General features: G+C 42.2%; 1 protein-coding gene across 2 annotated transcripts in view; it reads left to right on the top strand.

The window, feature by feature from the left end:
* ATP6V1C2 (ATPase H+ transporting V1 subunit C2) overlaps positions 1 to 27,048 on the top strand; it is a 120,843-nt gene that overhangs the window by 43,871 nt on the left and 49,924 nt on the right. For both annotated transcript variants that reach the window (XM_030198864.1, XM_030198865.1), the window contains 2 exons: positions 18,757 to 18,851; positions 24,699 to 24,790. In XM_030198864.1, coding sequence (XP_030054724.1) covers positions 18,757 to 18,851; positions 24,699 to 24,790 — 187 coding nt within the window. The remainder of the gene's footprint in view (positions 1 to 18,756; positions 18,852 to 24,698; positions 24,791 to 27,048) is intronic.

Raw genomic sequence — 27,048 nt, 5'->3', positions numbered from 1 at the left:
ACCCTTAGCACACACAGAGCACATGTGCATGAATATTACATCCAAGTTCTAATCTAGAGGTGAAAATAAGAACATGCATATCTGGTACCATTTAGGAGAGAAAGTTGCTCAACCAGTACAGTCTGGAGGAGTCAAAAGAAAAGCAGCAGAGACATCGAAGCTGAGGCACCATGGATTAAGAATTAATAGGAAAGGAATAGAAAATAAAACAGAGAATATTTTAATGCTCATGTATTGGTGCGACCTCACCTTGAGTATTGCATTCAGTTCTGGTCACCACACATCAAAAGAGGTATAGCTGATTTAGAAAAGAAGGGCATCCAAAATGATTAAAAAGATGGAACTCCTCTTATATGAGAAAAGGCTTAAGAGGTTAGGGCTCTTCAGCTTGGGAAAGAAGTGGCTAAAGGGGGGGGGGGGGGGGTGTATGATAGAGATCTACAGAATCCTCAGTGGATTACAATGGGTAAATGTGAATCAGTTGTTTACTCTTTTAAAAGAGGCAACGAGACACTCCATAAAGTTACATGGTTATACTGTTAAATAGGAGAACATATTTTGTTTTTCACTCAACAAGCTCTGGAACACATTGCCAGAGGATATGGTAAAAGCAGTTACATTACATATCTGTGTTTAAAAAAAGGTTTGGACAAGTTCCTAGAAGAAAAGTCCATAAACTGCTATTAAGGTAGACACAGGGAAAGCCATTACTTATAGCTGGTGTTGGTAGCATAGAATCTTGCTACTTTTGAGGATTCAAAGTCAAAAGTAGCATTAGGCGGGAAAAGTCACGTGACAAAAATAATTATTAATTATATCTCTAAATTACTTTAAAAAAGTGAATAAATTATATGCACATAATAATCATGGGGATTCTGCCAGGTACTTTTGACCTCGACTGGCCATCCGTCTGATCCAGCATGGCAATTCTTATGTTCTTATTGTCCTAGAGAGCAGGTAAACACCAGGAATCATTCCAAAAAGTATTATATCACTTTGTTTTGGAAGTAGAAGTTCTGGATGCAACACTGAAACTGGAATACCAGTCACCAAAGAGTCCCAGCCCATAGGCCTTGGAGAAAGTTCTTTCCCCAGTTTGGAACAAACCTGAAGCGCTACCCTAGATTGAACCAGGAGCTCTATAGTGAGCCTCTCTGTAGGAAGGAAGATTACAGTTAAAGATGACTGGGGAAGGCAATGGCAAACTACCCCACTAATAGTCTGCCAAGAAACTGTCATTTATTTATTTGTTACATTTGTATCCACATTTTCCCACCTATTTGCAGGCTCAATTTGGCTTACATAGTACCGTGTTGGTGATTGCCAATTCCGGTTTGAGAAATACAGAGTGGTATTGCGTTAAAGTTACATAAGTGACAGAGTAAATTAGATAATCAAGGAGAGAGAGAGTTAAGTTTGTTAGGTCGTGCATGGTTTTCATGACGTTTGGTATCATGCAAATGGTAGCTTCCATAAGTTGTTTGCAACTTTCTACATACATACAAGGGTCTACCTTTACCTGTAGGACATATATGGAGGAAAGTGATATGAAAAAGATTGAGAGGGTGGATAAAAGATATGAGGGATGGGGAAGTTAGTGCTGAGATGCATATAGAAATTAATATGCATGTCTTCCTAGCTGCAGAATTCTACACAAAGGGCCAGATTCTATATACCCTACTCTCCTACACAAAATCTCCCAACTAACACAAATCATCTCCACCCTAACTCTCCCACCTACACTACCCCTTCTCTTGTGATAGCAAATAACTACTTCTATCTGCTACGTTACTACAGCTTTACTACAGCTTGTACTATCTACTATGTAAGCCGCATTGAACCTGCCATGAGCGGGAAAGCGCAGGGTACAAATGTAATAAATAAATAAATAATAAATATATGTTGCCCTTAAAATCCTCACAGAAAACTTTTCTACCTAAGTGTGTTGTATACGCGGTGCCTATATTTAGGTGCGGTAAATAGAATACACTTAGTTGATATTCTAGCACCTAAAACTAAGCTCCATTTACACCAATAAAAACGTAGCGCATAGATTTAGGTGCAGAGGACAATATTGTATAACGACCAATGTTCTTTCTAAGCTGAGATGTAAATGTATGATTGCTCATACATTTTAGGAGCATCACTCACAGATTTTACATGGTTGCTCAGAAAAAATAGTGGCGTTTAAAAATTGTTGGTTTTTAAAACTTGTTGCTCACACGGAAAAGAATTTGCACGCATCAGGCCACTCCTTAGAGGAAACATTGATGATAACGTGTGTAAATTTTGGAATGCCCATGAAATTCCCATATCCATGCCCCTTTTTGCCTGCGCACATTAAAATTTAGGCGCAATGCTTTACAAAATATACTTAGGGAGTTGTGCACGTAAATTCTAATTTTCACCAATTAGTGCTCATGCTTGCTTGGTAAGTGCTGTAAACAATGCTGATTTGGCTTGTTAAGCCAATTAAGTTATGCACATTGTTACAGAATATGCTTAGATTTCAGCGTGGAACGCTAGGCGTGCTATATAGAACCGGGGAAAGTAAACAAATCTCAACTGGGCAGGTTGGTTGGGCCATTTTGGTCACCTGCCATGATTTAATGTGGTACTATGGACTTGGGTTCTGTGACCTCTAGTCGAGGGTTGTTGCAGTGATGGCTGGACTTGAAAGGAGGTGGGGAGAGAATTTAAAAGGGTATGCGTGTGGGTGTTCATTTGGGAGGGAGGATAAGGGCTATTGACCCTTGCACTTTCTCCACCAGTGTTTCATTCCTCTTCTCAACCACTATGTTATCCAAGACTGTCAATGAGGCTGTCTCATCCTATAATACTATTCTCACCTCTGCTCTGGATACTCTTGCTCCTCCCATTCCCTGTTCTGTAAGGCGTATCAAACCCTAACCTTGGCTGATCTCTAGAATCGGTTATCTAAGTTCCTGTGCCCGATTTGCTGAACACTTTGGCTAAAATCCCATGCTGACTTCATGCATTTCAAATTCTTGCTGCTCTCCTTTCATTCTGCTCTTTCACTTGCTAAACAAGACTACTACATCCATTTGACAAACTCTCTTGGCTCAAACCCTCAGCATCACTTTGCCACATTGAACTCTCTTGCCTTTACCTCCAACCCCCACTTCACTTTCTCCCCAGACTATGGCTGAGTACTTCTATGACAAGGTTCACAAGATTAACCTTAGGTTCTCAATCAGGTCACCTCCACCTCATCTTCCCTCAGTCTATTCTGTCAACCCTCCTTCAACTACCACCTTTTTCTTCCTTTTCTGAAATCACTGAAGAGGAACCAGCACATTTTCTTTCCTTCTGTATACTACCTGTTCCTCTGATCCCATTCCCACCCATTTACTAAGCACTATCTCTCCTACTTTCTTTCATATCCTCAGTCTTTCACTTTCCACTGCAACTGTTCTTGATTCCTTCAAACATGGCATAGTTAAACCCCTCTCGAAAAAAAAAAATCTTCATTGGACCCTACCCCATCTCCCTCCTCCCTTTCATATCCAAGCTACTTGAACGTGCTGTTCACTGCCATTGCCTTGACTTTCTTTCATCTCAAGCTATTCTTGATCCACTTCAATCTGGCTTTCGCACTCTACATTCAATTGAAATAGCCCTTGCTAAAGTCTCCAATGACCTGCTCCTGGCCAGATCCAAAGGTCTCTATTCTATCCTCATCCTTCTCAATCTATCTGCTGCTTTTGACATTGTTGATCACCATCTATTCCTTGATAGGCTGTCTTCACTTGGGATTTCGGGGCTCTGTTCTTTCTTGGTTTTCTTCTTATCTCTTATCTCTCCCATAGGGAGTGGAGGAGTGGCCTAGTGGTTAGGGTGGTGGACTTTGGTCCTGGGGAACTGAGGAACTGAGTTTGATTTCCACTTCAGGCACAGGCAGCTCCTTGTGACTCTGGGAAACTCACTTAATCCTCCATTGCCCCATGTAAGCAGCATTGAGCCTGCCATGAGTGGGAAAGCGCGGGGTACAAATGTAACAAAAAAAAATTGCACTTTTAGTGTATTCTCTGGTGAATCCTCTTCCACTTCTATCTCACTATCAGGTGTACCTCAGGGATCTGTCTTGAGGCCTCTTCTTTTCTCCATCTATACTTGGTGCTCTGATCTCCTCCCATGGTTCTTTTATGCTGATGACTCCCAAATTACCTCTCCATACCAGAAATTTCAGTAGGAATCCAGGCCCAAGTTTCAGCCTGCCTGTCTGACATTGCTCCCTGGATGTCTCACCACCATCTTATTATTTAACATCTATATGGCTTCATTGGGCAAAGTTTTTAAGAGTTTCAAGGTATAGGATTTATGCTGACGATGTACACTTCTTTTTTCCAGTTCAAGGAGGATGTACAGGCTTGATTGCTCAATTGAGTGACTGTATGTCTGCTGTCAGGAGATGGATGGGTTTGAATAGACTGGTCTTAAATTTGGAAAAAACAGAATTGATGTTTGTAGGAAAAGATGCAGCTCTGCTACAATGTCGGTTTGTGATTCTGTGCTACCAGTGCAAGAATGCATGCGTGTGTTGGGTGTCATCTTGGATCCCTTATTGACTATGAAGGATCAGGTATTGCAGGTAGTTAGCTTTTTACCAGCTCCATTTGTTAACAAGGTTACGATCTATGCTGCCACAATGTGATTTTCAATCTGTGATGCAAAGCTTAGTGATACCACATATCGATTTCTGCAATGTGTTGTATTTGGGTCTGTCAAAAGCAAAGCTACAAGCATTGCAGGTGATAACAAAATGTTTCTGCCCAATTGTTGGCAGGTGTATCGAGGTTTGAGCATATATCTCCAATCTATGTGTGTAAATTCTAATTTTTGCCAATTTCGCTCTGCACTGGTTGCCAGTTCTTGCTCGGGTACAGTACAAGGTGGTATAATTGGTATACTGAGCATTATACTCTGATTATGTCCCTCAGTACCTTAAAGATGTAACTCAGGAATATCGACCCGTTCAATCCTTGTGGTCTGAAAATTTGAAGTTGTTGAAGAATAATAAATTGCAGGTGGTGGGATATGCCAACTCAAGGAATACTGAGACCTTGTAGTAGTAGGGCTCAATTCAGTAAGCTGCTGAAGACATATTTGTTTGAACATGCATGGGATTGATATTTGTCTGTTATTTTGAATATTGTATATTTCAGAGTCAGTTATTGTCTTTTTGCTTTTTATTATGTATGTTGATTTGTAATCCACCTAGGCGGAATAGAACTTTTTAAATAAATTAAAAATCTGAAACTTAACATGGCCAAGACTGAGCTTCTTATCTTTCCCCCTAACCCACTCTCCTTTCCCCCATTTTCTTATTTCTGTGGATAACACTCTCATCTTCCCTGTCTCATCAGCTCATAACCTCAGGGTCATCTTTGACTCCTCTCTCTTTCTCTGCACGTATCCAACAGACTGCTTAAACCTATTGTTTCTTTCTCTATAATATCACCAAAATGTGGCCCTTCCTTTCTGAGCACACTACCAAAACCCTTATCCACACCTTACCACTGTTAGTCTTGATTAGACTGTAAGCTCTATCGAGCAGAGACTCTTACATGTTCAGTATACAGTGCTGCATATATGTCTAGTAGTGTTATAGAAATGATAAGTAGTAATAATGAGTGGGAAACCTTGGGTACTGCAGGGTATTTTATTTAAAGGTTAGCATGTATTCCCCCAGATTCTATATATAGCGGCTAAAGTTGTGAGCATAGCTGATATACAAGCACAACTTGAGTAATGAGCTGCTAACAACCAATTATTGGAATTGTCCTTATTTGTAAGTTACGCGCGCATCGTTTTCTATAATGCTGTGCGTGGAACTCCTGTAGTGCGTAATTTCTAGGGAACGTGGACAGGAGCCTTTCGGGGGCATTCCCAGAATTTACATGTATTGGGGCCAGATTCTATATATGGCACCTAGAAAATCCACATGGAAAACATTTCCGCCTAAGTTTATTCTGTAAGTGGCATCTATATTTAGACTCAGTAAATAGAATACGCTTAGTTGGTGTGCTAGCACCTAAAAGTACGTGCCTCCATTTACACCAGTGAAAATGTGGCATAAATCCCAGTGCATAGATTTAGGCACAGAGGACCATATTTTATAACACGTGTAAATTTTGGAATGCCTATTTCCTCACTACTCCCCTTTTTGCCTGTTCACATTAAAATTTAGGCACAGTGTGTTACAGAATACGCTTCAGGAGTTGTGCATGTAAATTATCGCCAATTAGTGCTCATTATTGCTTGTTAAGTGCTGTTAACAATGATTGTCTTAAGCCAATTAAGTTATGTGCGTTGTTACAGAATACACTTGGATTCTGGCACAGAACGCTAGGTGCATTATATAGAATCTGGGGGATTGTTACAGAATAGAGTCAATCGGCACCTAACTTAGGTGCTGGAGCGTTTAAATTTTCAGCACTGATTTGTTTTTGGTGCCATTTATAGAATCTAGTCCATTATCTGCAGCAGGGCCCATAGAAATAAAATGGGTCCTGCAGTTAACATGTACTATTCTTTAGTAAAAGACAATAAGACCCCTGTTGGGGCTGGTTTAGATTAAGAAAAAAAAAAAAGATATGGGAGCAAGCTTCCATTAAAAAAATTGTTAATAAAACTCAAAGATAGTGTTTGCTGCAAGTGATATAATAATATAATATTAGCTTAAACATATTTCTTTTAGATATGATAAAAGTCAGTAGTTACTTGGCTTTGCACATTCTTTGGCTGACAGGAGATAAACAATGAACGAGTTACCTTGGCTACATTTACAACTAGTATCCATTACACTGTTACTACTGTGTGAGATGGAAAAAACTTGAGAATCCCAACTGTCAATGAGTCAAGACTGGTGGGGGGGGGGGGGGGGGGGGGAGGATGGACTAAGCTATCCCTACTGACAGCTGTGAGATGACACAGAATCTGTACTGCTTAAATAATCTCTCTGTAGTTCCACTTTTTCTATTTTAGCTGAAATCTTTCCAGTGATTTCTAGACAGATCATACCTCTGACTCAAGGCATATGTGCCTTCCAAATGCTGTACATTGATAAATGTTCTCTCATAATATTTTATGTCAATTTATGTTAAGAGGTAATAAAAATAGACATAAAACCCTGAGTGACAAATTTAGGAAAAGATTATGGGGCTCATTTTCAAAAGAGAAAAACGTCCAAACAGTGTCATAAATCTGCATTTGGACGTTTTTGTCACAAAAATGTCCAAATTAGTATTTTCAAAATCAATTTTTAGATGTTTTTCTATGAAGTTCATTAGAATTGCATTCAAATTACACGAGGGTATGACAGGGGCATGTTAAGGGCGGGATTTGGGTGTTCCATACACGTTTTTCTGCCATAATGGAACAAAACAAAAACATCCAGGGCTATAAGTTGGACGTTTTGGTCTAGACCTGTTTTATTAACGAATAAGCCACAACAAAGTGCCCTAAATGATCAGATTACCACTGGAGGGAATCAGGGATGACCTCCGCTAGTGTAGTCACTAACCCCCACCCACCCCCCCAAAAAATGTGATTAAAAACAGTACTTACCATCCTCTATGCCAGTTTCAGAATTTATACTCAGGTCCATTAGAGCAGCATGCAGGTGCTTGGAATAGTCTAGTGGTGGCTGCTAACAACCATTGATGTTAATTGGCCCTTAATTGGGATGTATGCAGGGATTGTATTCTGTAGTGCTGTACGCGTAAATCCTATAGCGTATAAATTCAAGGGGGTGTTGCCAGGGATGTTTCTAGAATTTATGCACATTGTTACTCAATAGACGCCATTAGCATTGGCGCCTTAATTTAGGCGTCCTTTATGCGCTTAGGGGGAGATACTATATATGGCGCCTAAAAAAAATCAGCACTGAAATCAGTGCCAACTAAGCGTATTCTATAATTGGTGCCTAGATTTAGACGCCAAGTATAGAATATGCATAGTTGATATCTCGGCACCTAAAACTATGTGCATCCATTTACACCAATGAAAATGTGGCGTAAATCCCAGCATGTAGATTTAGGCGCACTGGGCCATATTCTATAACTAGGCATGTAAATTTCAGAACACCCATTTTCCTGCCCATAACCGTGCCCCTTTTGAACTGCGCACGTTAGAACTTCGGCGCACTTCATTGCAGGATACGCTTAGCGATTTGCATAATGATTTGTTTGCATAAATTCTAATCAGTGCCAATTAATGCTCATTATTGCTTAAGTGCTGTTATCAGCGCTCATTAGCTTGTTAAGTTATTTGCAGTGTTATAGAATCCACGCCGATTTCAGCGCAGATCTCTAGACGCGCTATATAGAATCCGGCATTTAGTGCTGTTCTATAAAGGGCACTGATCCTTTGTTGAATAGTGCTCAGAGCGTAAATCTTTCAGCACCAATTTTTTTGGTGCTATTTATAGAATCTACCTATTATTTGTTGCACATAGCTTGTTGTACATAGCTTTTTCAGGGGAAAATTTGTATATATTTTTGAAAATCAAAAGTATACGTATAAGTGCCTGGAAATACATCCACTCACTGTTGGTAAAAGTGCCCACAAGCGGTGCATACCTTTGTTTCCATATTAAATGGACAAGTTTTTAAAGGCTCTTTTCTATTGATAATATACTGCTTTATGGAAATAGTTTTGAAAATTGCCCTCATTATGTAAATTCTGAGATGCTCCTGCTTCTAACATTCCATTTATGTTTGTTGGTAAGAATTAACGAGTTCTTTCCATCATTAAGAGGCTCACAATGCCAAAGAAATCTAATAGGGTAAACCGAAGCGCTTCAGAGTTGAAAGGTCCTGGAGAACGGATGGCAAACCAGTGTAACCTAATGTTGATACAGTATCAAGACAGGAGGCAGTTTCCAACTGGAGGCAGCACTATAGCTGCAACTCACTGTCATTTATGTAATGCTGTTGGAGTATGCAGTGCTATACAAATACATTAGAGACAGTTCCTGCTCAGTAGAGCTTACAATATACCAGAGACAACATATAAGAGAAAAAGACTTTGGGGGAATGTAGTGTGTGGAAGGGGGGGGGGGGGGCTCAATGATCTTTACTGACTGGGAGCCCCGACCATTGTCAGTCTGCCCCTGGACAAATATATTGGTAATCTGCTAAGATCATGTTATTTTTTTTCAGTTAAGTCTAATTTGTCAGTTTAAACCTTTTTTGAGCAAATCAAACCTGATTAAAATAGTCCATGCGTTTGTAACAAGCAGACTTGATTATTGTAGCTCCCTGTTTCAGGGATTTACTTTAGTAAGTCAGAAGAGACTTCAGCTGGTCCAGAACACAGCATCTCATTTAATAGTAAGTGCTAAGAAGTTGGATCATATTACTCTAATTCTGAAAGAGTTGTATTGGTTACCAGTTTCAGCTAGGATCACTTTTAAGTTGTTGTGCTTGGTTTATAAGGCTTTAGTATAGGAGTGCCTAAATACCTATTGGACAAGTTGATTCAACAAGAACAACCATGCTTTTTGCACTCTTCTCAATGATGCATGTTGCAGCTTCCATCATTAAAATCAGTGAGATTAATTTCCACTAGAAACCAAGTTTCTTGCTATATAGGACTGTCTTTGTTGAATCCTTTGCCAATTAATGTTGGTGGGGTGTCCAACTACCTTGGCATTGGTAAAGTTATGAAAACTTGGATTTCTGAGAAGAATTTTGGTTACTGTTTTTAGGTTTTTTGTTTTTGTTTATGATTTGATATTTGAATATCTAATTGTTATTGCTTGATGTATATTCTGTTATATTGTTTGCAGATATGTTATTTAATTTTTATTGTAATCCACATTAAAACAGTTGTAATAAGGGTTTATATCAAATTATTAAATCAAATAAAAGACTGTAAATTTCATTTATTGGGAAAACTGTGAAAAACAGGCTGTGATCAGGAGGAACAAGAGTTAAGATTTAAAAGCAGCCTCAAAAAAGGTGGGCTTTTCAATCAAATTGAATAAAGCCAGAAAGGGAGTATTACCCATCAATACAGGAAGCATATTTTAAGTGTATGGTGCAGCAAGGTGTAAAACGAGGAGCTGTGAGCTGGCAGTGAAGAAGAAGAGTACAGACAGAAGTTACTTGTCTGATGAGTAAAGTATACCAGATGGGGTGCAGGGAGAGAAACGAGAGGAGAGAGAATGCAGAGCTGCAAAACATACATATTAATATAACAATACAAACAAAAAACAGGACCGAAACCTAACAAACATAAATCTGATTTACCCAGTATACAAAATCAATGCTCACCATCTATTGATTAGAAGAAAGCATTCATAGAAAAATAAACTTCCAATTGTTTTCTAAACTGGAGAAAGACGTCTTCCTCAACGCCAAAGGGAGGGAATTCTACAATACCAGCCTAGCAACATAAAAATATAAATGAACATTGAATCTGGTTCACCTGAAAGATGGAACATCCAACAGTGATCTGTCTGCAGAGCACAGTGTTTGAGATGGCAGATAAATTGTTGAGTAGTAGCAAGTGATACAGTTGGGTCATTATTCAGAATTTTAAATATCAGTGTTAATACTTTGAGCTGGATCTTCCGTCTTATTGGAAACCAATGTAGGTCTTTCAAAGCTGAAGATATGGACAGTCCTTGCCAATTCTGTCAACAAATATGAGTACAAGAAGCTTGAACTGCATACAGAAGCAGATAGAGAGCAAGTGTAGTGAACTGAGAAGAGGATGATGTAATACTGTTGAAAGATAAATTGTGCAGATAAATTTGGAATAGATTGAAGTGCAGAGAGATGGTCACTGAGAAGCATATGAAAAGTAGATCACAGTGGTCAATGGGAAGTGAAAGAGTGGATAAGGGTTAAGAACAGGAGGGGTTTTGATGATGATATAGATAAAGAAATGTTGTGGATGTATCAGTAGCGTAGCCAGACCTCAATTTTTGGGTGGGCCCTGGGGGTGGACTGGGTGGGCATGACCCACATATTTCCTCTCTGTCCACCCCCTCCCGTAAAGATAAATACCTGGGCTGGCGGGGATCTGCAGGCCCTGCCATCTGAAGAATCTTCTGGAGGCCCCCAAGGCTTGAGAAGTCTCATCCCTGCGCCAGTCACCAGCGTGGTGGGAAGCAGTGTTCAGCAGCGTTGCCTGTGTGCCTGCCTGCCTTTTAAAATAATTCGTCTCCCCAGGCTCCGCTGCATTTACTTCTTCGCCCATCGCAAAGCGCTGCCGTTCGCACAGGCAGCTCCGCTCCCCTTTGCCGCGTCCATCTGGCCCTCTCTGATCCACTTCCTGTAGTGGATATGTAGGGCCAGATGGATGCGGCAAACAGCAGCGTTTTGCGACGGGCGAAGAAGTAAATGCAGCGGAGCCTGGGGAGACTAATTATTTTAAAAGGCAGGCAGGCACACAGGCAACGTTGCTGAACACTGCTTCCCAGACCCGGCGGAGCTGCGGGAGAAAAGGCAGCGACAGCAGCAGGATGTTGGATGGGCGGGCCTGGAGGGAAAGTGTCTGGGCCTGGGCCCATCCAGGCCCGCCCGTGGCTACGCCCCTGGGATGTATATATTTAAAAATACAAGCAATGTTGATAGATGACACCAGGTTACAAGCAGAGAGGGCTGGGAGGATGACAGTGTTATTCACAGAAGTAGAGAAGAGGGAACTTGGGGTGAGGGTGAAAGATAACAAGAAGAAGGAACATGGGTTTGGAATGGTATGTCTTAATCATTTTAAGTTTAAAGCGGTGATGGAAAATCCAGATGGTAAAGCCAAAGAAGCAGTCTGAGAATATAACATAAGAATTGCCACACAGGATTAGACCAAAGGTTCATCTACCCTGGTATCCTGTTTCTAGCAGTGGCTAATCAACAAAATTGATTTAAGGAACACTTTGATTAGTTCTTGATAAATCAATTTAGCCCACACTAAATTTTTAAAGGCATTCTAATGAACCAAATGCAAACTAATGAATCCACATCTGTAAAAGTCAGTATTCTATTATCTTAGAGGCTTTGGAATGAAATGCACAAATCATCTTTATATACAAATCTTCTCTAATACTTTCAATTCTTTTGCAGTCAACTGGTACCATTCCAAATAATTGGCAGTTCTATCCAGTCCTAAAGAAAACTAACTCCAATCCCTCCCTCACCAGTAATCATTGCCCAATATCGAACCTTTGTTTTCTGTCAAAACATACAGAGTACTACTGAGTACTTTTGTAGAACAATGTGTGATCCTTCATGCTAGACAATCAGGCTTTCACCAAGTGCACAGTACAGAAACTCTTATCTCAGCCCTCCTCAGTGATTTACACTTTATTCTTGACAGAGGAGATATTGCATTGTTGGTATCATTTGACCTTAGCGCTGCATTTGACTTGGTCGATCACTCTCCATTGCTTTCTGGAGGAACTGTCTTGCAATGCGTCACCAGTTTTCTCTCAAACCGAGCTATGTTGGTTTCCACATCTTCTTTTACCTCCTCCTCTTATCAACTTTCCTGTGGTGTTCCCCAGGGGTCCATACTTTTACCACTACAATATTTTTTGAGCCCTTTAGTTACTTTAATTCAGGATTTTTAACGTAAAAGCTTTTCTTTATGCAGATGACACTCTTTTATTCTTCCCTATTTCTCAACTTTTCCCAGATCTTAACTCACCCTAGCCAAGTGGTTTGTCTGATCATAGGCTTATATTAAACCCTGACAAGACAATTACATACTGGATAACTGGTCACCATTCATGGCCATCTCTAATTCCAGTTCTTTTTGAGAAAACTATTGCTACTGTAGATTCTTTCAGCTATATAGGAACTTTTATAAACTCTGAATTATTTTTTCAGAAACAAATTTCTCTAGTTCTTAAGATGGGCTTTCTGGCCCTGCACAAAATTTGCTCCTTACTTAGAGCTCCTTTTACCAAGGTGCAGTAAAAGGGGCCCTGCTGTTGCGTCAATGTGATTTGCTGTGCGCCTAGGCCCCCTTTTACCTCAGCGGGTAAAAGGCTTACATGGAGGGGCATAATCGAATGGCGCCGGCCAAATAGCTGGCCGGCCATCTTTGGGGCCGGCGCCGCAAAGGGGTGGAGCCAACCCTATTTTTGAAATATGGTTGGGGTCGGCTAAATCGATCGCCGGGTATAGAGGAGATGGCCGGCTTCGTTTTTCAGCCATAATGGAAACCGGGCCCGGACATCTCAAACCCGGCGAAATGCAAGGCATTTGGTCGTGGGAGGAGCCAGCATTTGTAGTGCACTGGCCCCCCTCACATGCCAGGACACCAACCAGGCACCCTAGGGGGCACTTCTAAAAATTAAAAAAAAGAATAATAGCTCCCAGGTACATAGCTCCCTTACCTTGTGTGCTGAGCCCCCCCAAAACCCACTCCCCACAACTCTACACCATTACCATAGCCCTTATGGGTGAAGGGGGGCACCTACATGTGGGTACAGTGGGGTTTTGGGGGGGGGGGGGGTTGGAGGGCTCCCATTTACCACCACAAGTGTAAAAGGTAGGGGGGGATGGGCCTGGGTCCACCTGCCTGAAGTGCACTGCACCCACGAAAAACTGCTGCAGGGACTTGCATACTGCTGTCGGGGAGCTGGGTATGACATTTCAGGCTGGGTTTTTTTTTTGGATGTGAGGGGGTTGGTGACCACTGGGGAAATAAGGAGAGGTGATCCCCGATTCCCTCCGGTGGTCATTTGGTCAGTTGGAGCTCCTTTGTGAAGCTTGGGTGTGAAAAAAGAAGGACCAAGTAAAGCCAGTGAAATGCTCTTCAAGCCTGGCTTTTTTTTCCATTATCGGGCGAAGCCGGCCATCTCTTGAGCATGCCCCTGTCCCGCCTTCACTACCCTACCGACACGCCCCCTTGAAGTTTCACTGGCTCCGAGACGTAAAGCAGTTGGCGCCGGCCAAAATCGGTTTTCGATTATATCAATTTGGCCGGGTTCAGGAGATCGCCGGCCATCTCCCGATTTGTGTTGGAAGATGGCCAGGGATCTCTTTGAAAATGAGCTGGATAGTAACATAGTAGATGATGGGAGAGAAAGACCTGCATGGTCCATCCAGTCTGCCCAACAAGATAAACTCATATGTGCTACTTTTTCTGTATACCTGACCTTGATTAGTATCTGCCATTTTCAAGGCACAGACTGTAGAAGTCTACCCAGCACTAGCCCCGCCTCCCAATCACCAGCCCCGCTCCCCACCACCAGCTCTGCTACCCAATCCCTGTGCCTTCACCCATTGCCAGAGATGAGGCTTAGGAGTAAGGTTCATTTCTATCATGTTGTGTGCAAAACTAACCAATTTGGAGACGTCGTCCCCTGACATTCTTTGCTACTATGTATCTGATTTCCTGACTCAGTGTGTGAAAGATTGACCACCCCTGCCCCAAGCTGCTGCTGGTATTTTTCTCGTGCTCCATTTCATGCTTGTTTCATTCAGCCTACTTGCATTGTTCAATGAAAGTATTACTGAATGAGAATGAATGAACTCATTTCCATTTTAGTTGTTTTAGGCACCAGTGAAATTGCTTAGACCTTACCCTAGAAGTAAAGATGATGTCCAGGAAACAAAAACTAAATGCATAAATATGTGTGAGAAAGTGCTCAGAAATAAATCAGTGTTCCAAAGTAATTTTTAAATCACATATAGGCACCTTTATTTCAATCATTGCACAAAAAAATAGTCAAATATGGTATAGACTACACTCAGCCACAGTTTACAAACATATAATCACAGTCCAAATACAAAAAGAACTTATCTTGCATAAAGCCAGAGATGCAGCCTCAAATTGTAGTGAGACGAGATATCTATCCAAATAAACAACCCCAAAAAGGATCCATTTTTCACCCCTACAAATGGCTTCTTCAGGGGATATTGTCAATCTATCCACTGCGAGCGGCGGCTGCAGCTCAGACAGAAGAAACACCTTACCTTTTGTTAGACCATACCCTACCATCAGAGTCCTTTTCCCAGTGATCTTATCCTCACAATTGATGATCTCAATCCTATACAACGTGGCTACTGGAAAATTCTTGGGTAACAGTCCAAGATTAGAATTACAATCAGGAATTTTCAGCATAGACATCTAACACTAAACACTTCTTTATGTTGGATATTTTTGACCTTTTCCATCCTGTGCTCATGCTGCTCTATACATTTCAAATTCATGCTCACTTTTTTTCCAGTCTGCTGCTGTTCTCACTAAGCAGGGCTGTGTCCATCTGGCAATTTTCCTTACTTCCAACCTTCACCTTCTCTTTGCTTCACTCACCTCTCTCCTCGAACTGCCTTTGCCTCCTCATAGATTTTTTTTTAAATAGAAATTGCTCCCCCACCCCCCACCCCTCCATCACTTCTCCTGCTCTTCCCACCAAACCCTCCACTAGTTCACCTCAGCAGTCTAAAGCAAAGTCACAGAAATAAGCTGTACAACTCCTGATAAAAACAAATTGTTTCATAATTTCAGCTCCCTTTCCCATCAACCTTTTTGTGCATCCTGGCAGGGTGCACCAGCTGGCCAGCAATTTACCAGCCTTGTTCCCCCAACAATGGAATTTATACTTATAAACATCAATATGAGACAGTGCCTGTTGTGTTAAAAAGGTTTCATCTAAGTATAGTGTTGGATTCAGTTTCCACACATGGTCCTGTTGTTCATTCTTCCATCTCATGCACATGGCATCACTGAATGGTCAGTGAACACCACATCAAAAATGTCAGTGCACGTGATATAGCCAACAGACCCTTCAGGTGCTAATGTATAGTTAATATGAGAAAAACTATTGTGAACTTTGGAGTCGAAAGTGAAATCGACCTCCCCATGGCGATACGTCTGCCAGACATCCATAAGGTTAAGTTCTTGCATTGTAAAGTTTACTCCCATTCTATCATTATCTTTCCTAGCTGTTCTTGGGGGTTTGCAGTCAAGTTCAGTGGAGCTGGTTATATTAAAATCTCCCGCTATTAGCAGCATGTAGTTCAGAAGGATGGTTAGTTTTGCCATGAGCTCTGAAATAAACTGAGTAAACATTTGGGGTGTGAACATTGTATAAAGCGACCCTATGACCCTGAAGCTCTCTCACAAGAATAACATATTGGCTTTGAGAGTCTTGGATTAATTTGTAAGTGAGGAAAGCTATTTATGGACCAAAATGGCCACTCCTCTCTGTTTAGGGTTATAGGAGGAGTGTGCTACTTCTCGCACCCAGTCCCTTTGAAGTTTCCTATGTTCTTCCATACTCATATGAGTCTCTTGTAAGAATGCAACATCCACTTTCTCTTTCTAAAGAAACTTGAGAGCCTTGTTCTTCCTACTGGAGAATTCAATCCTGCCACATTCAGAATGAGAAACTTTACTCGCCTCTCCACAGCATAGTCAAAAAAAAGTTATTGTCTGGACACGATAAGACGAAGGAGGCCTCCCAGCCGAGCCTCCTAGGGGACAAATATTATTGAGGTGAACTATTCCTTAGCTGTATCCCTCCCTGCATCCAACCCCTCCCCCCATTCATTAACCACAACCATACATTCCTCACAGCAATCACTCAGCCATATCTCCACTCCAAAAGTGTCCCACAGCAGTAAAACCCCCTCATAAAAAAAAAACCTGTTCCCTTGACTCTCTCCCCCTTTTACATCCCGTACTACCCATTCCCCATAACATAGTAAAAACAATGAAATGCTAAATATAATACATAAACCATCTCAATGGTATCAGTGACAAAGGCATGTACAGTTGCAGTAACATTCAAAAGATTTGGAACCAGAATGTGGATAAGTGGGCTGGTAAGGGCAAATTCCACACAGAGCCCTGTTCTGCAAACAATAAATCTTCAACAGGAGGCTCTGCACTACAGGAAGTAGAGCACTTGCAGTCCTGAATTACAGTGCACATGTATGACTATGGTTGACATCAATGTGCAATATAGAAATCTCCAGAAATAAGACTAGGTGCAATCATCCTCAGTCAGCACAGAACAATACAGAGGGGCCCAAAGTTGGCCATCTTCCAGACCAGCCTCATTCTCATGACGCGAGACTTAGAAAGCTAATCTTTTCAAGAATAAAAAGAAGATAAAGAAGGACTCGGGAGCTTAAGCGTATGGGAGCCCTTGCAGAAAAACTTTTAAGTCCTCCAATGAAGCGTACATCTTAGCACCTTCTTCAGCGAACACCTTTACTTTAGCAAGGTATTGAACGGCAAATCTGATGCCTCTGTTAAGCAACTCGAGCAGTGTGGTGCCAAGGCTCTGTAATTAGCTTTAACACTTACGGAATAGTCATTAAATAAGAGTACTACGCCTTTGTATTCCAATGTGCAATTCTTTCGATACAGGGCCATAATTTTGTATTTCTCTGCATAGTTCAGAATGCGAGCAAGGACCATCCTAGAATGTGCAGCCTTATCTCTCTTTGGGCCCATGCAGTGCACACTCTCCACCTTAACACACGTGCCTTGGTCCATTGTTTGCAGGATCCAGGATTCCACCAAAGGCCACATCTCTGCATCGGTGACAGATTCTAGGATGCCAATGATCCTTAAATTGTTCCTGCATCCCCTATTTCTTTGGTCCTCCAGGTGCACTTGGAATGTCTTGCTTTGCCTTTCCAGCTGTCTAATTTGTTCCTTCAGAAGGCTCAATCTATACTACTAATAATCATTTCTATAGTGGTACTAGACATATGCAGACATTATGTGCAGGTACTTTCTCTGTCCCTAGAGGGCTCACAATCTAAGTTTTTGTACCTGGGGCAATGGAGGGTTAAGTGACTTGCCCAAGGTCACAAGGAGCTGCAGTGGGAATCTATCTTCCTGCTGCAACACTCATTCCATGCGGTGTATGCGTTGGCCAGGCCGCTCCAGACTATCTTTGATTTCGTCCACTGATGCCTGAAGCCTGGTATCTTATCATCTATACTTGCAGAGAGGTTTCTGGTGAGTTCATGTACCGCTTCCTCTTGCAGTGTAAACATAGGCAGTGTCAAAGGTGTTGCTGTCACCATATTAGAGGTCACCTCCCCTCATTTATCCCACACAGGCTGTGGGGTCTTAATGGGCATAACACTCCACATATACAACAAAGACCTCGTTCTTCCCCTGTATTGGGTTCACGATATGTTAGTGAGGTCGATCATCCTGGATAGTCCGGTTCCAGCAAACGTGATATGGGGGAATTAATAGAAAATAGCCAAAACAGGTTTGGAGCTGAAGCAGAGAGCCTCCACTCAGCGCTGTCATCAAGTGACCCCCCCCCCCCTCTTCTGTTTATACTCATTTTCTTAGTACTCTGATTCTTCCTTCATGACTTTTAGTATCATTCTTACGCTGACAACTCACATCTATCTCTCTCTATCAGAAATTTCATCAGGAGTCCAATCCAAAATCTGCCTTTAAAACTGTAGTGTGTGCTAAATTATTTTAACAAGCACTAATCAGTTTAGTTCACCTTAATTTGTTAGTTAGTACAATACATACTAAAAATTCCCTATTAAAATGAATGTGTGAAAGTAACCAAAAAAACAAGAACAGTACATGGGAAAAAAAAACCTAACTATTTTTCTTGCTTATGCACATCCCTACTGAGTTTCATGAGGACAAGCCAGTGAGTAACATTTGTTGACTGTATATTGATGAAGCTGTTTCCTGTTTGCAGCAGGACTGATTTTCTTACTTTGTGTACAGTGTGCTTGTATGTGCGTAAAGGTCTAACACAGCTTTTCATCATTTTAGTTGATCTGATTACCTACCTGACCCGTTTTGAATGGGATATGGCAAAGTATCCAATAAAACAGCCATTGAAGAATATCATGGATGCATTGTCAAAGGTACATCCCATTTTATATGACAAAAAGTCTGGCAGAATATTAAAAATAAAAATCCTTATGCGATTTTAGGTTTGTCAGTTATTTTGAATCTTAATAATGAAGGGCGTACATTTGGTTGGCATCTTATCTCTGTACTATCATGTGATTACTCTGATTCATGCACTCTGGATCATCATGTGAAGATGATGGTGATTCAGTCCTGATTTGATGAGACATCCTCATGCATTCTGACACAAAGCACCTGACTTTACTGGATGAGAGGCAGAAGCTGGATCTGTGTCTTCTGATGACATAGAAAGCAGAGGTCTCTGAACCTGCACACTAACCTCCGGATTCTGTATAGATCACCCAAAGTTGGGTGTGCAATTTTGGGCATGGATCCCACTAATTAGGAGTTTTGTGTGGGTCTGCCCTACACCCTGTGCTATAACATGCATGCCTAAATTTAATAGCACACAGCTCCAAAGGAGGCATGGCCATGGGAGAAGCATGGGCGGTTAGGGGCATTTCCAGAAATTAGGTGCGATGTTATAGAATACCTGCATTTGTGCTCCTAACTGGCTTCAGTTGGGCACAAGCATTTACACCAATCTTTGGCAAGCGTAAGTGCTCGCACCCAAATTTAGGTGCAAAATGTGGGCTAAGCTAGTATTCTGTAACGATTGTTCTGTGCAGAGTGCCCTTTACAGAATATTAACTCAGCAGGCCTCATTTTGGCGCCTATCTTTGGGTGCCATTTACAGAATCTAGCCTTAAAAGCAAACTGTGGAGCTGAGAAAGAGGCTGAAAGCAAATGTCATTTATTCCCACTGAAGAAAATATTCTGAATATTGTTTTCAAGGAACTGATGGCTAATCCTTAATTTGTTCAGATGCTGATCAGGAGAGGAAACCAGATTACTAGGTACTAGGATGCCACTCACTAGAAGGTCAAATAAATGGCATTCTCCAAATTGAGGGGTCTTTAAAATTCACTATGTTCACAAGGAAGGCGGAGGTGGTGGCAGTGGTTCCCATGGGCTGCTCTGTTGCCAGTCCTGACCCCTACTCTCTACTGTGAGCTGCCTTCAAGGAAACAGGAAATTACATTAGAGAGGCAGGCCCAGGCCACCTGCAGTAGAGAGAAGGGGTCGGGACCAGTGGCAGGGCAGCCTATGGAAATTTCTGCTGCCGCCACCTTTTGAAAAACAAGAAAAGGTAAATTCGGGGAAGGATGGAGGAAGATGTCAGATCATGGCTGGTGGGGGGGGGGGGGGGGTAGGGTGGTGGCGGTGGAGGAGCCGCTCATTCCTTGCCTCAGGTGGCAGATTGTCTTGGGCTGCCCCTGCTCAGGTCCAACTGAAGAGTTTTAACACATGGACCCCATGGAACTTTTGGAGGACTCCTCTCTTTCCTACCCATAGCTGTGTTAGCTCTGCCTGGGTTTCACCTTCAAGCCAGGCTCCAGTTCGATACCACTGGGCAACTTGCAAACATGGCATGAGGAATATATCCTAGGGAAAAGCCTCCAGTCTTAACTCTCTCAGTTGCTCTGGACCCACCTAAAAGGCAAATACCATCAGCCTTTCCCCAATTAAGAAGCTCACCCCCTTGGCTTACTACTCAGGATGCTATCTTTTTCCTTGGACTTATATGTAGGTGGAAATTCCTGGCCCACCTTCCACAGGCATGAAGCTTCCCATCTTTTAGTATTCAACCTGCTTTATAGGGAGGCAGAAAAAAAAGCAACAGACCTTTTCCCTCCAATACCTGGGCCTTTAATTTCCTAAGAAACCCACTTAACTCCTCCTTTGGGCACATCCCAGTTGGGGACCCATCTAGAACAGTTCTAGGTTTTTATCCTGCTTCCAGGACTGCACCCTAAAAAGCGATGAAGGAGAAAATGCACCTTCAACTATAAGGGTTTTTTGTGACACTTGAGACACACCTATATTCATGGGGATCAATGGTTATTTTTTGGGAGGCAGGCGTGTGAGGATGAACATTTGTTTAAGTTTATGGTGTGTCTTGTTACATTAGGACAGTGATGGTCTGAAGGTCCTCATTGAGGGGGGGGAGGGTACAGTAATATGGAGATCACTGTATGCAGATTTTGCTGGATTGCCTACCTACAGTATAATAGATTTATAGTCCTTTTCTTATAGAAATTGAAACTGCAAGTACATTGATGGCCTGGTCACAATGCAAACAGTAACTGCAGTATACAAGAGATACTAACTCTTCAGAGGTATGGGAAGGGCGTGGAATCTGCTTTCTGGATCTCACTTCTCCTAGGCAGCTCTGTATTTGCTGCCCCCTCTTATAGCTCTTCCCACCTTCATTCAATAGCTTCACTGATCCTTCTTTTTCTATAATTACTTACCTCATCTCATCTCTTTCGCTGACGTGGTAGGGCTGGGCACCACGGCTCACTTTCTGACTGTTGTCTCCAAGTCGCAGCAGCTGAGGCACCAGGCATGAATAAGGCATAAGAGGAAGCATAAGTACATAAGTAATGCCACACTGGGAAAAGACCAAGGGTCCATCGAGCCCAGCATCCTGTCCACGACAGCGGCCAATCCAGGCCAAGGGCACCCGGCAAGCTTCCCAAATGTACAAACATTCTATACATGTTATTCCCGGAATTGTGGATTTTTCCCGTCCATTTAGTAGTGGTTTATGGACTTGTCCTTTAGGAAACTGTCTAACCCCTTTTTAAACTCTGCCAAGCTAACTACCTTCACCACGTTCTCCGGCAACGAATTCCAGAGTTTAATTACGCGTTGGGTGAAGAAACATTTTCTCCAATTTGTTTTAAATTTACTACACTGTAGTTTCATCGCATGCCCCCTAGTCCTAGTATTTTTGGAAAGCGTGAACAGACGCTTCACATCCACCTGTTCCACTCCACTCATTATTTTATATACCTCTATCATGTCTCCCCTCAGCCGTCTCTTCTCCAAACTGAAAAGCCCTAGCCTCCTTAGTCTTTCTTCATAGAGAAGTCGTCCCATCCCCGCTATCATTTTAGTCGCCCTTCGCTGCACCTTTTCGAATTCCACTATATCTTTCTTAAGATGCGGCAACAAGAATTGAACACAATACTCAAGGTGCAGTTGCACCATGGAGCGATACAACGGCATTATAACATCCTCACACCTGTTTTCCATACCTTTCCTAATAATACCCAACATTCTATTTGCTTTCCGAGCTGCAGCAGCACACTGAGCAGAAGGTTTCAGTGTATTATCGACGACGACACCCAGATCTTTTTCTTGGTCCGTAACTCCTAACGTGGAACCTTGCATGACGTAGCTATAATTCGGGTTCTTTTTTCCCACATGCATCACCTTGCACTTGCTCACATTAAACGTCATCTGCCATTTAGCCGCCCAGTCTCCCAGTCTCGTAAGGTCCTTCTGTAATTTTTCACAATCCTGTCGCGAGTTAACGACTTTGAATAACTTTGTGTCATCAGCAAATTTAATTACCTCACAAGTTACTCCCATCTCTAAATCATTTATAAATATATTAAAAAGCAGGGGTCATAGCACAGACCCTGAGGAACCCCACTAACCTACCCTTCTCCATTGTGAATACTGCCCATTTAACCCCACTCTCTGTTCCTATCCATCAACCAGTTTTTAATTCACAATAGGACTTTTCCTCCTATCCCATGACCCTCCAATTTCCTCTGCAGCCTTTCATGAGGTACCTTGTCAAACGCCTTTTGAAAATCCAGATACACAATATCAACCGGCTCCCCTTTGGTTGGGAAGGAAGGGGAAAGAGGAGGGAGTGATTGGAAGTGCATACAGGAGGAGTGTCAGAAGCTTTTGGCATCCTGAGTGATTTGTTTGTTTAGCCTGTGCAGCCATATATATATAAGGTAAATAGCCTCATAGGTAATGCCTTCCTCATTGTAAATATTTTTATTTGCTTTTGGTAATAAGCCTTGATATCACATCACTTCCTGAGACATATTTTGTTCCCTCTTCCTTCTATTTTTGAGATCTAAATTAACCCTAGTGTCCATTCCCTGTAATTCAAGACTACAGTTATCTTCAGTGTAAACATAAACCACAGAGATACAGTGCTTTTAATAACTAAGTGGATGACATGCCAGCCAAGTTTCCATTAGAAGGAATTTTCACACAGGTAAAGTCTAGCCATTTATCTCATCCACACAGCTGCATCTTTCTTGGAGGGTTGCATAGACTTAGGACCTATTTGCTCAGGGGAAGTGCCAAAACTCTCCATAGTCTTTTAACCCAAGATCATGGTTCAAATTCAACTCAGATCAATAGAAAATTAAAAGGTGACATGTGAAATGGGGTTTCACTTCAGCAGAAGCATTCTTATCAGATTCCTACAGCATTATTTATTTTAGTTTATTTGAAATATTTCTTTTCTGCCTATCACTATCTATTTTAGGCAAATTAGAAAAGAACATATCTTTTACTCTCGTCCTACAGTCTGGCATGTCTAATTGTTGTCTAAGAGCACCACATAAAGTATTCCATATATTTGACCCCACTACTAATAATACTTATTCACATACACCCACTCTGTGCATAAATTTTAATGATGAAATATGCAGTTGGCCCTGATCCTGTGATCTTAGTTCTCAGTGGCTACACTTTGGAGGATTCTGCACAACTGCACAAAGCAGAATTTGGGCAGAATTCCTTACCTATGCAGACTGCGTAGAATTCTGGCAGTCAGAACAGCTTGGTGGGGAAGTTTGGCTCAGGGGCATGACTTAGCATCATTGCCTTCCTCTCTTCCTTTATGCTGTGATAAAGGAGAGGCATGGCTGCACATAGGGCTGCATCCTCCTCTGCCACATTGGTCCCATCTGTTCCTTTAACTTGGTCGGTTGTATGGAGGCCTGCACATTTAAAGGAACAGTTGGGTCCAAGAAGGCAAAGGAAGATGACAGGGCCCGATGTCGAGTCATGCACTGCCTCCTGTTGCTGCATCATCAGGGGAGAGTGGCTGAAGAAAGGTGGGTGAGGGAAGTGTGTTCTATGGGAAGAAGGAGAGCTGGAGAAAGGTGGATGGGGTGGTTTGTGCCATGGGGCAGGGGAGGCTGGAGAAAGGTGGATGGGGTGTGTATGTGCTTTGGGAGAGGGGGAGGGCTGGAGAAAGGTGATTGAGGTGTGTGTGCCATGGCCATTTTCCTCTGGTTTCATAAAGTGGGGGTTTGCCTTGTGGAGGGGGGTGGGAAAGAGACCTTGGGGATGGCCAGAACTGAGATCTTTCTGAGAGAGAGAACAGGGAGAGGGCAATGAATGTTGAGGAATTGGGAGAACTGTAGAAAACAGAGAGCTGCTAGAGGATAGAGAACAGGTGAACATAGAGGGGATGGGAGAGGGGGAGAAAATAGGAGGAATTTACCATAGAGAAGGCCCAGAGAAAGCTGGAGGCTGAACTTATCAGGAGTGGAGTGGAAGGGATACAAATTAAGAGAGCTGGACGTTGGAACCTAAGGAAGGAAACAGCTGTACTGGTGGTAGGAATATTTAATGCTTGGGGGAAGAGTCAGCCTTTATAAGGGGAGAATTCTGCACAATAAAATCACAAAGTATGCAGAATTTTCAAATATTGTGTGCAGAATTTCCCCAGGAGTATTTCTCATAGGCTGATATAAAGACAGTTTATCTGTCAGTGCTAACAATATTACTATTCTGTAAAGTCTGCTGTACTTTTCATTACTTGATTATTCACATGCAAGGAACCCTGTGTTTAGCATTTCTTCTCAGTGTATTGAGCAGATGCAATGAGTTCAGACTACTTCTGCATTCTTTTGTATTTTTAGTATTATGCCCTTTGATCTTAATAATAATAAATTATTATTTATGTTCAGCAAATGTCACAAATAGATGCGGATCTCAAGTCTCGGGCAACAACGTACAACAACATCAAAGGAAATTTGCAAAGTCTGGAAAGAAAAACAGTGTATGTATGATCACTTGTGAGTGTGTTTTTATCCTTTGTTCATAGTCATTCCATTTTAAAAATCAACCACAGCCTTTCAGTTCTGTATTATGACGTATGTATCATCTAATTCTGCAGAGGGAGGGAGGGAGGATGTGCAGCAGTTTCACAACAGGAACACGACTGGGTGCAATTCATCCATGTGCTTGTCAGTCCCTTACCGTGGCATGTTGCCTCAGTGACTAACCTATGGAGTGAGGAGAATGCAGTCTGAGTAACAATAAATTTCTGGCAGTCATAAATGAAAACTCTTGAGACATCAGCTTTCTAACCCCCCACCCCACCCTGTCTTCCACCACCAGGCAATGCCAGTGAGCAGGGCTGGAAGCTCAGGTGTGGAGGACAGTGAATGAGGTTTGAAAATACAACAAAAAAAAGAATGACCAGTAAATCCAGAGGTTTCTTAAAGCATCTTTCAATGCTGTTCAGCACCATTTTCTGGACAGCTCCTGCAATTGCCCATATCAGAGAGATTTTGAATTTTTGAACTGTGTTAAATAAATAAACTGAAGATTAGTGCAGTAAGTGGTTGGTGCATTTAGGAACAAAACCCTTGCCTTGGGATCACTATTGCTTTCATCACTGGCTGCACCTGCATTAGTTATACTCCTTTACCCCTTCCCTTAAGGACCATCAATATGTGTACAGCGTACATTTTAGATTCAGTTGTAAAATGAGAGATATTAGGCCTTTTCTGAATCTGAGCTGATCAGTAGCAGCCAGACCATTGCTGGGCCAACCAGTATCCTAATTGGTCAGATATGGAAGAGGGAAATGTCTCTCCAGTGTCATGAATGTCTAGCTTGAGAAGGGGTGTTCCCCTCTGATGATGCGGCATTGTAGCTAGTTTCTCCCCTTTTCAATGGCATGGTTATACAGAAGTGGCTTTGCAGGAACGTCATCTGGTGCTGTAAAGACAGAGGTGGCTTCAGCAGCATGGTTCCCCTCCCCAAGGCCACACATCTTGGCTGCTTCTTCTGAAGTGCTGATTACTAGTGTAGATAGAATTACAGATCCAGTTGCTTTGCTGTTTTCACTCTTGCTTATGTAGGCTAAAGGTATTTGTGCATTCAGCTGCAGAACAGACCTCTCCTCATCTACCAATATGGTGGCTGTCTCAGAGAAATTACATTGAGAGCTCTGGAAGTTATTTTCTTGGTTTGATTACCGTATCTTTGTGATATGAATTACAAATGGGTCATCTGGGTGAAGTGGTTGCTTTATCTTGATTCTGGCACATCTAGCTGTTGTAGCCCAAGAGGCCATTGAACTGGACCAGCAGTGGATCACCTGGAGGTGGAGATTTCTTTCAGTCCTGTCTACTCTTGCCTCATGGTGGTGATTTGACAATGGCAATGTGGCTTTCACTTTGCAGTCAGTGTGCATATTGATTGAAAAGGAGCCACCAAGCATGATATGATTCCACTAGCAAAGGAGCCGTTTTCGAGTATTTTGATCCCGGCTCCTTCACAGCTATGGACAAAAATTGGGGGACTGTGGTATAAAAGAGGTCTGAATGTTGAATGAGTGCTATTGTGTGAATGGAGAAGGGAATGACTGCATGAGGAGGAGAGAGAATGCTTGTAGGGTTTGGAATGGAGAGGAGGGGTAGGGGAAACTGGGAGGAAGGGAAGGGTCTGATAGTGTGGTGGTGGAGTTCTGGATCCATTGGATAGAAGTTCTCCTTTTTACAACAATAGTTAATGGGAGGAGTAGGTGCCCTTGGAAAGTTGGAGGTTCTGTTTTTCCCGGGGGCTGGAGGCTGGGACAGCCCTCTCCAACTTGCTACAGTTTCATGAGAACAAGATTTAATTTGGTTATTGAATAAGCTATAGTCTATCCCTTAAGTCAATATCCTGGAATGTTGAGAGAATATCTTCCACCATTAAAAGATAGAAAATTCTTCAAGCTCTTAATATTCCAGCCCGCCTGATCCAGCTCATCCCAGTCCATCTGCACCAGCCTGTTCCAGTCCGCCTGATCCAGCTCCTCCCTGTTTATGCAAGCCATCTGCTCCAGCTTCTTCCAGCCCGCCCGATCTAGCTTATTCCAACCTGCTTGCTCAGCTTCTCCCTGTTTGCTCCAGTCCTTCTGCTTCAGCTGTGCCAGCCCGCCTGATCCAGGTTGTTCCAGCCCACCTGATCCAGCCTCTCCCTGCTTGTTCCAGCTACCTGCTCCAGCTTGTACAGTCCGTCAGATCCAGCTTATCCCTGCCTGTT

This window comes from Microcaecilia unicolor, chromosome 3, assembly GCF_901765095.1.
Source record: "Microcaecilia unicolor chromosome 3, aMicUni1.1, whole genome shotgun sequence".
Classification (NCBI taxonomy): domain Eukaryota; kingdom Metazoa; phylum Chordata; class Amphibia; order Gymnophiona; family Siphonopidae; genus Microcaecilia; species Microcaecilia unicolor.
This window is presented reverse-complemented; position numbering and strand designations above follow the sequence as displayed.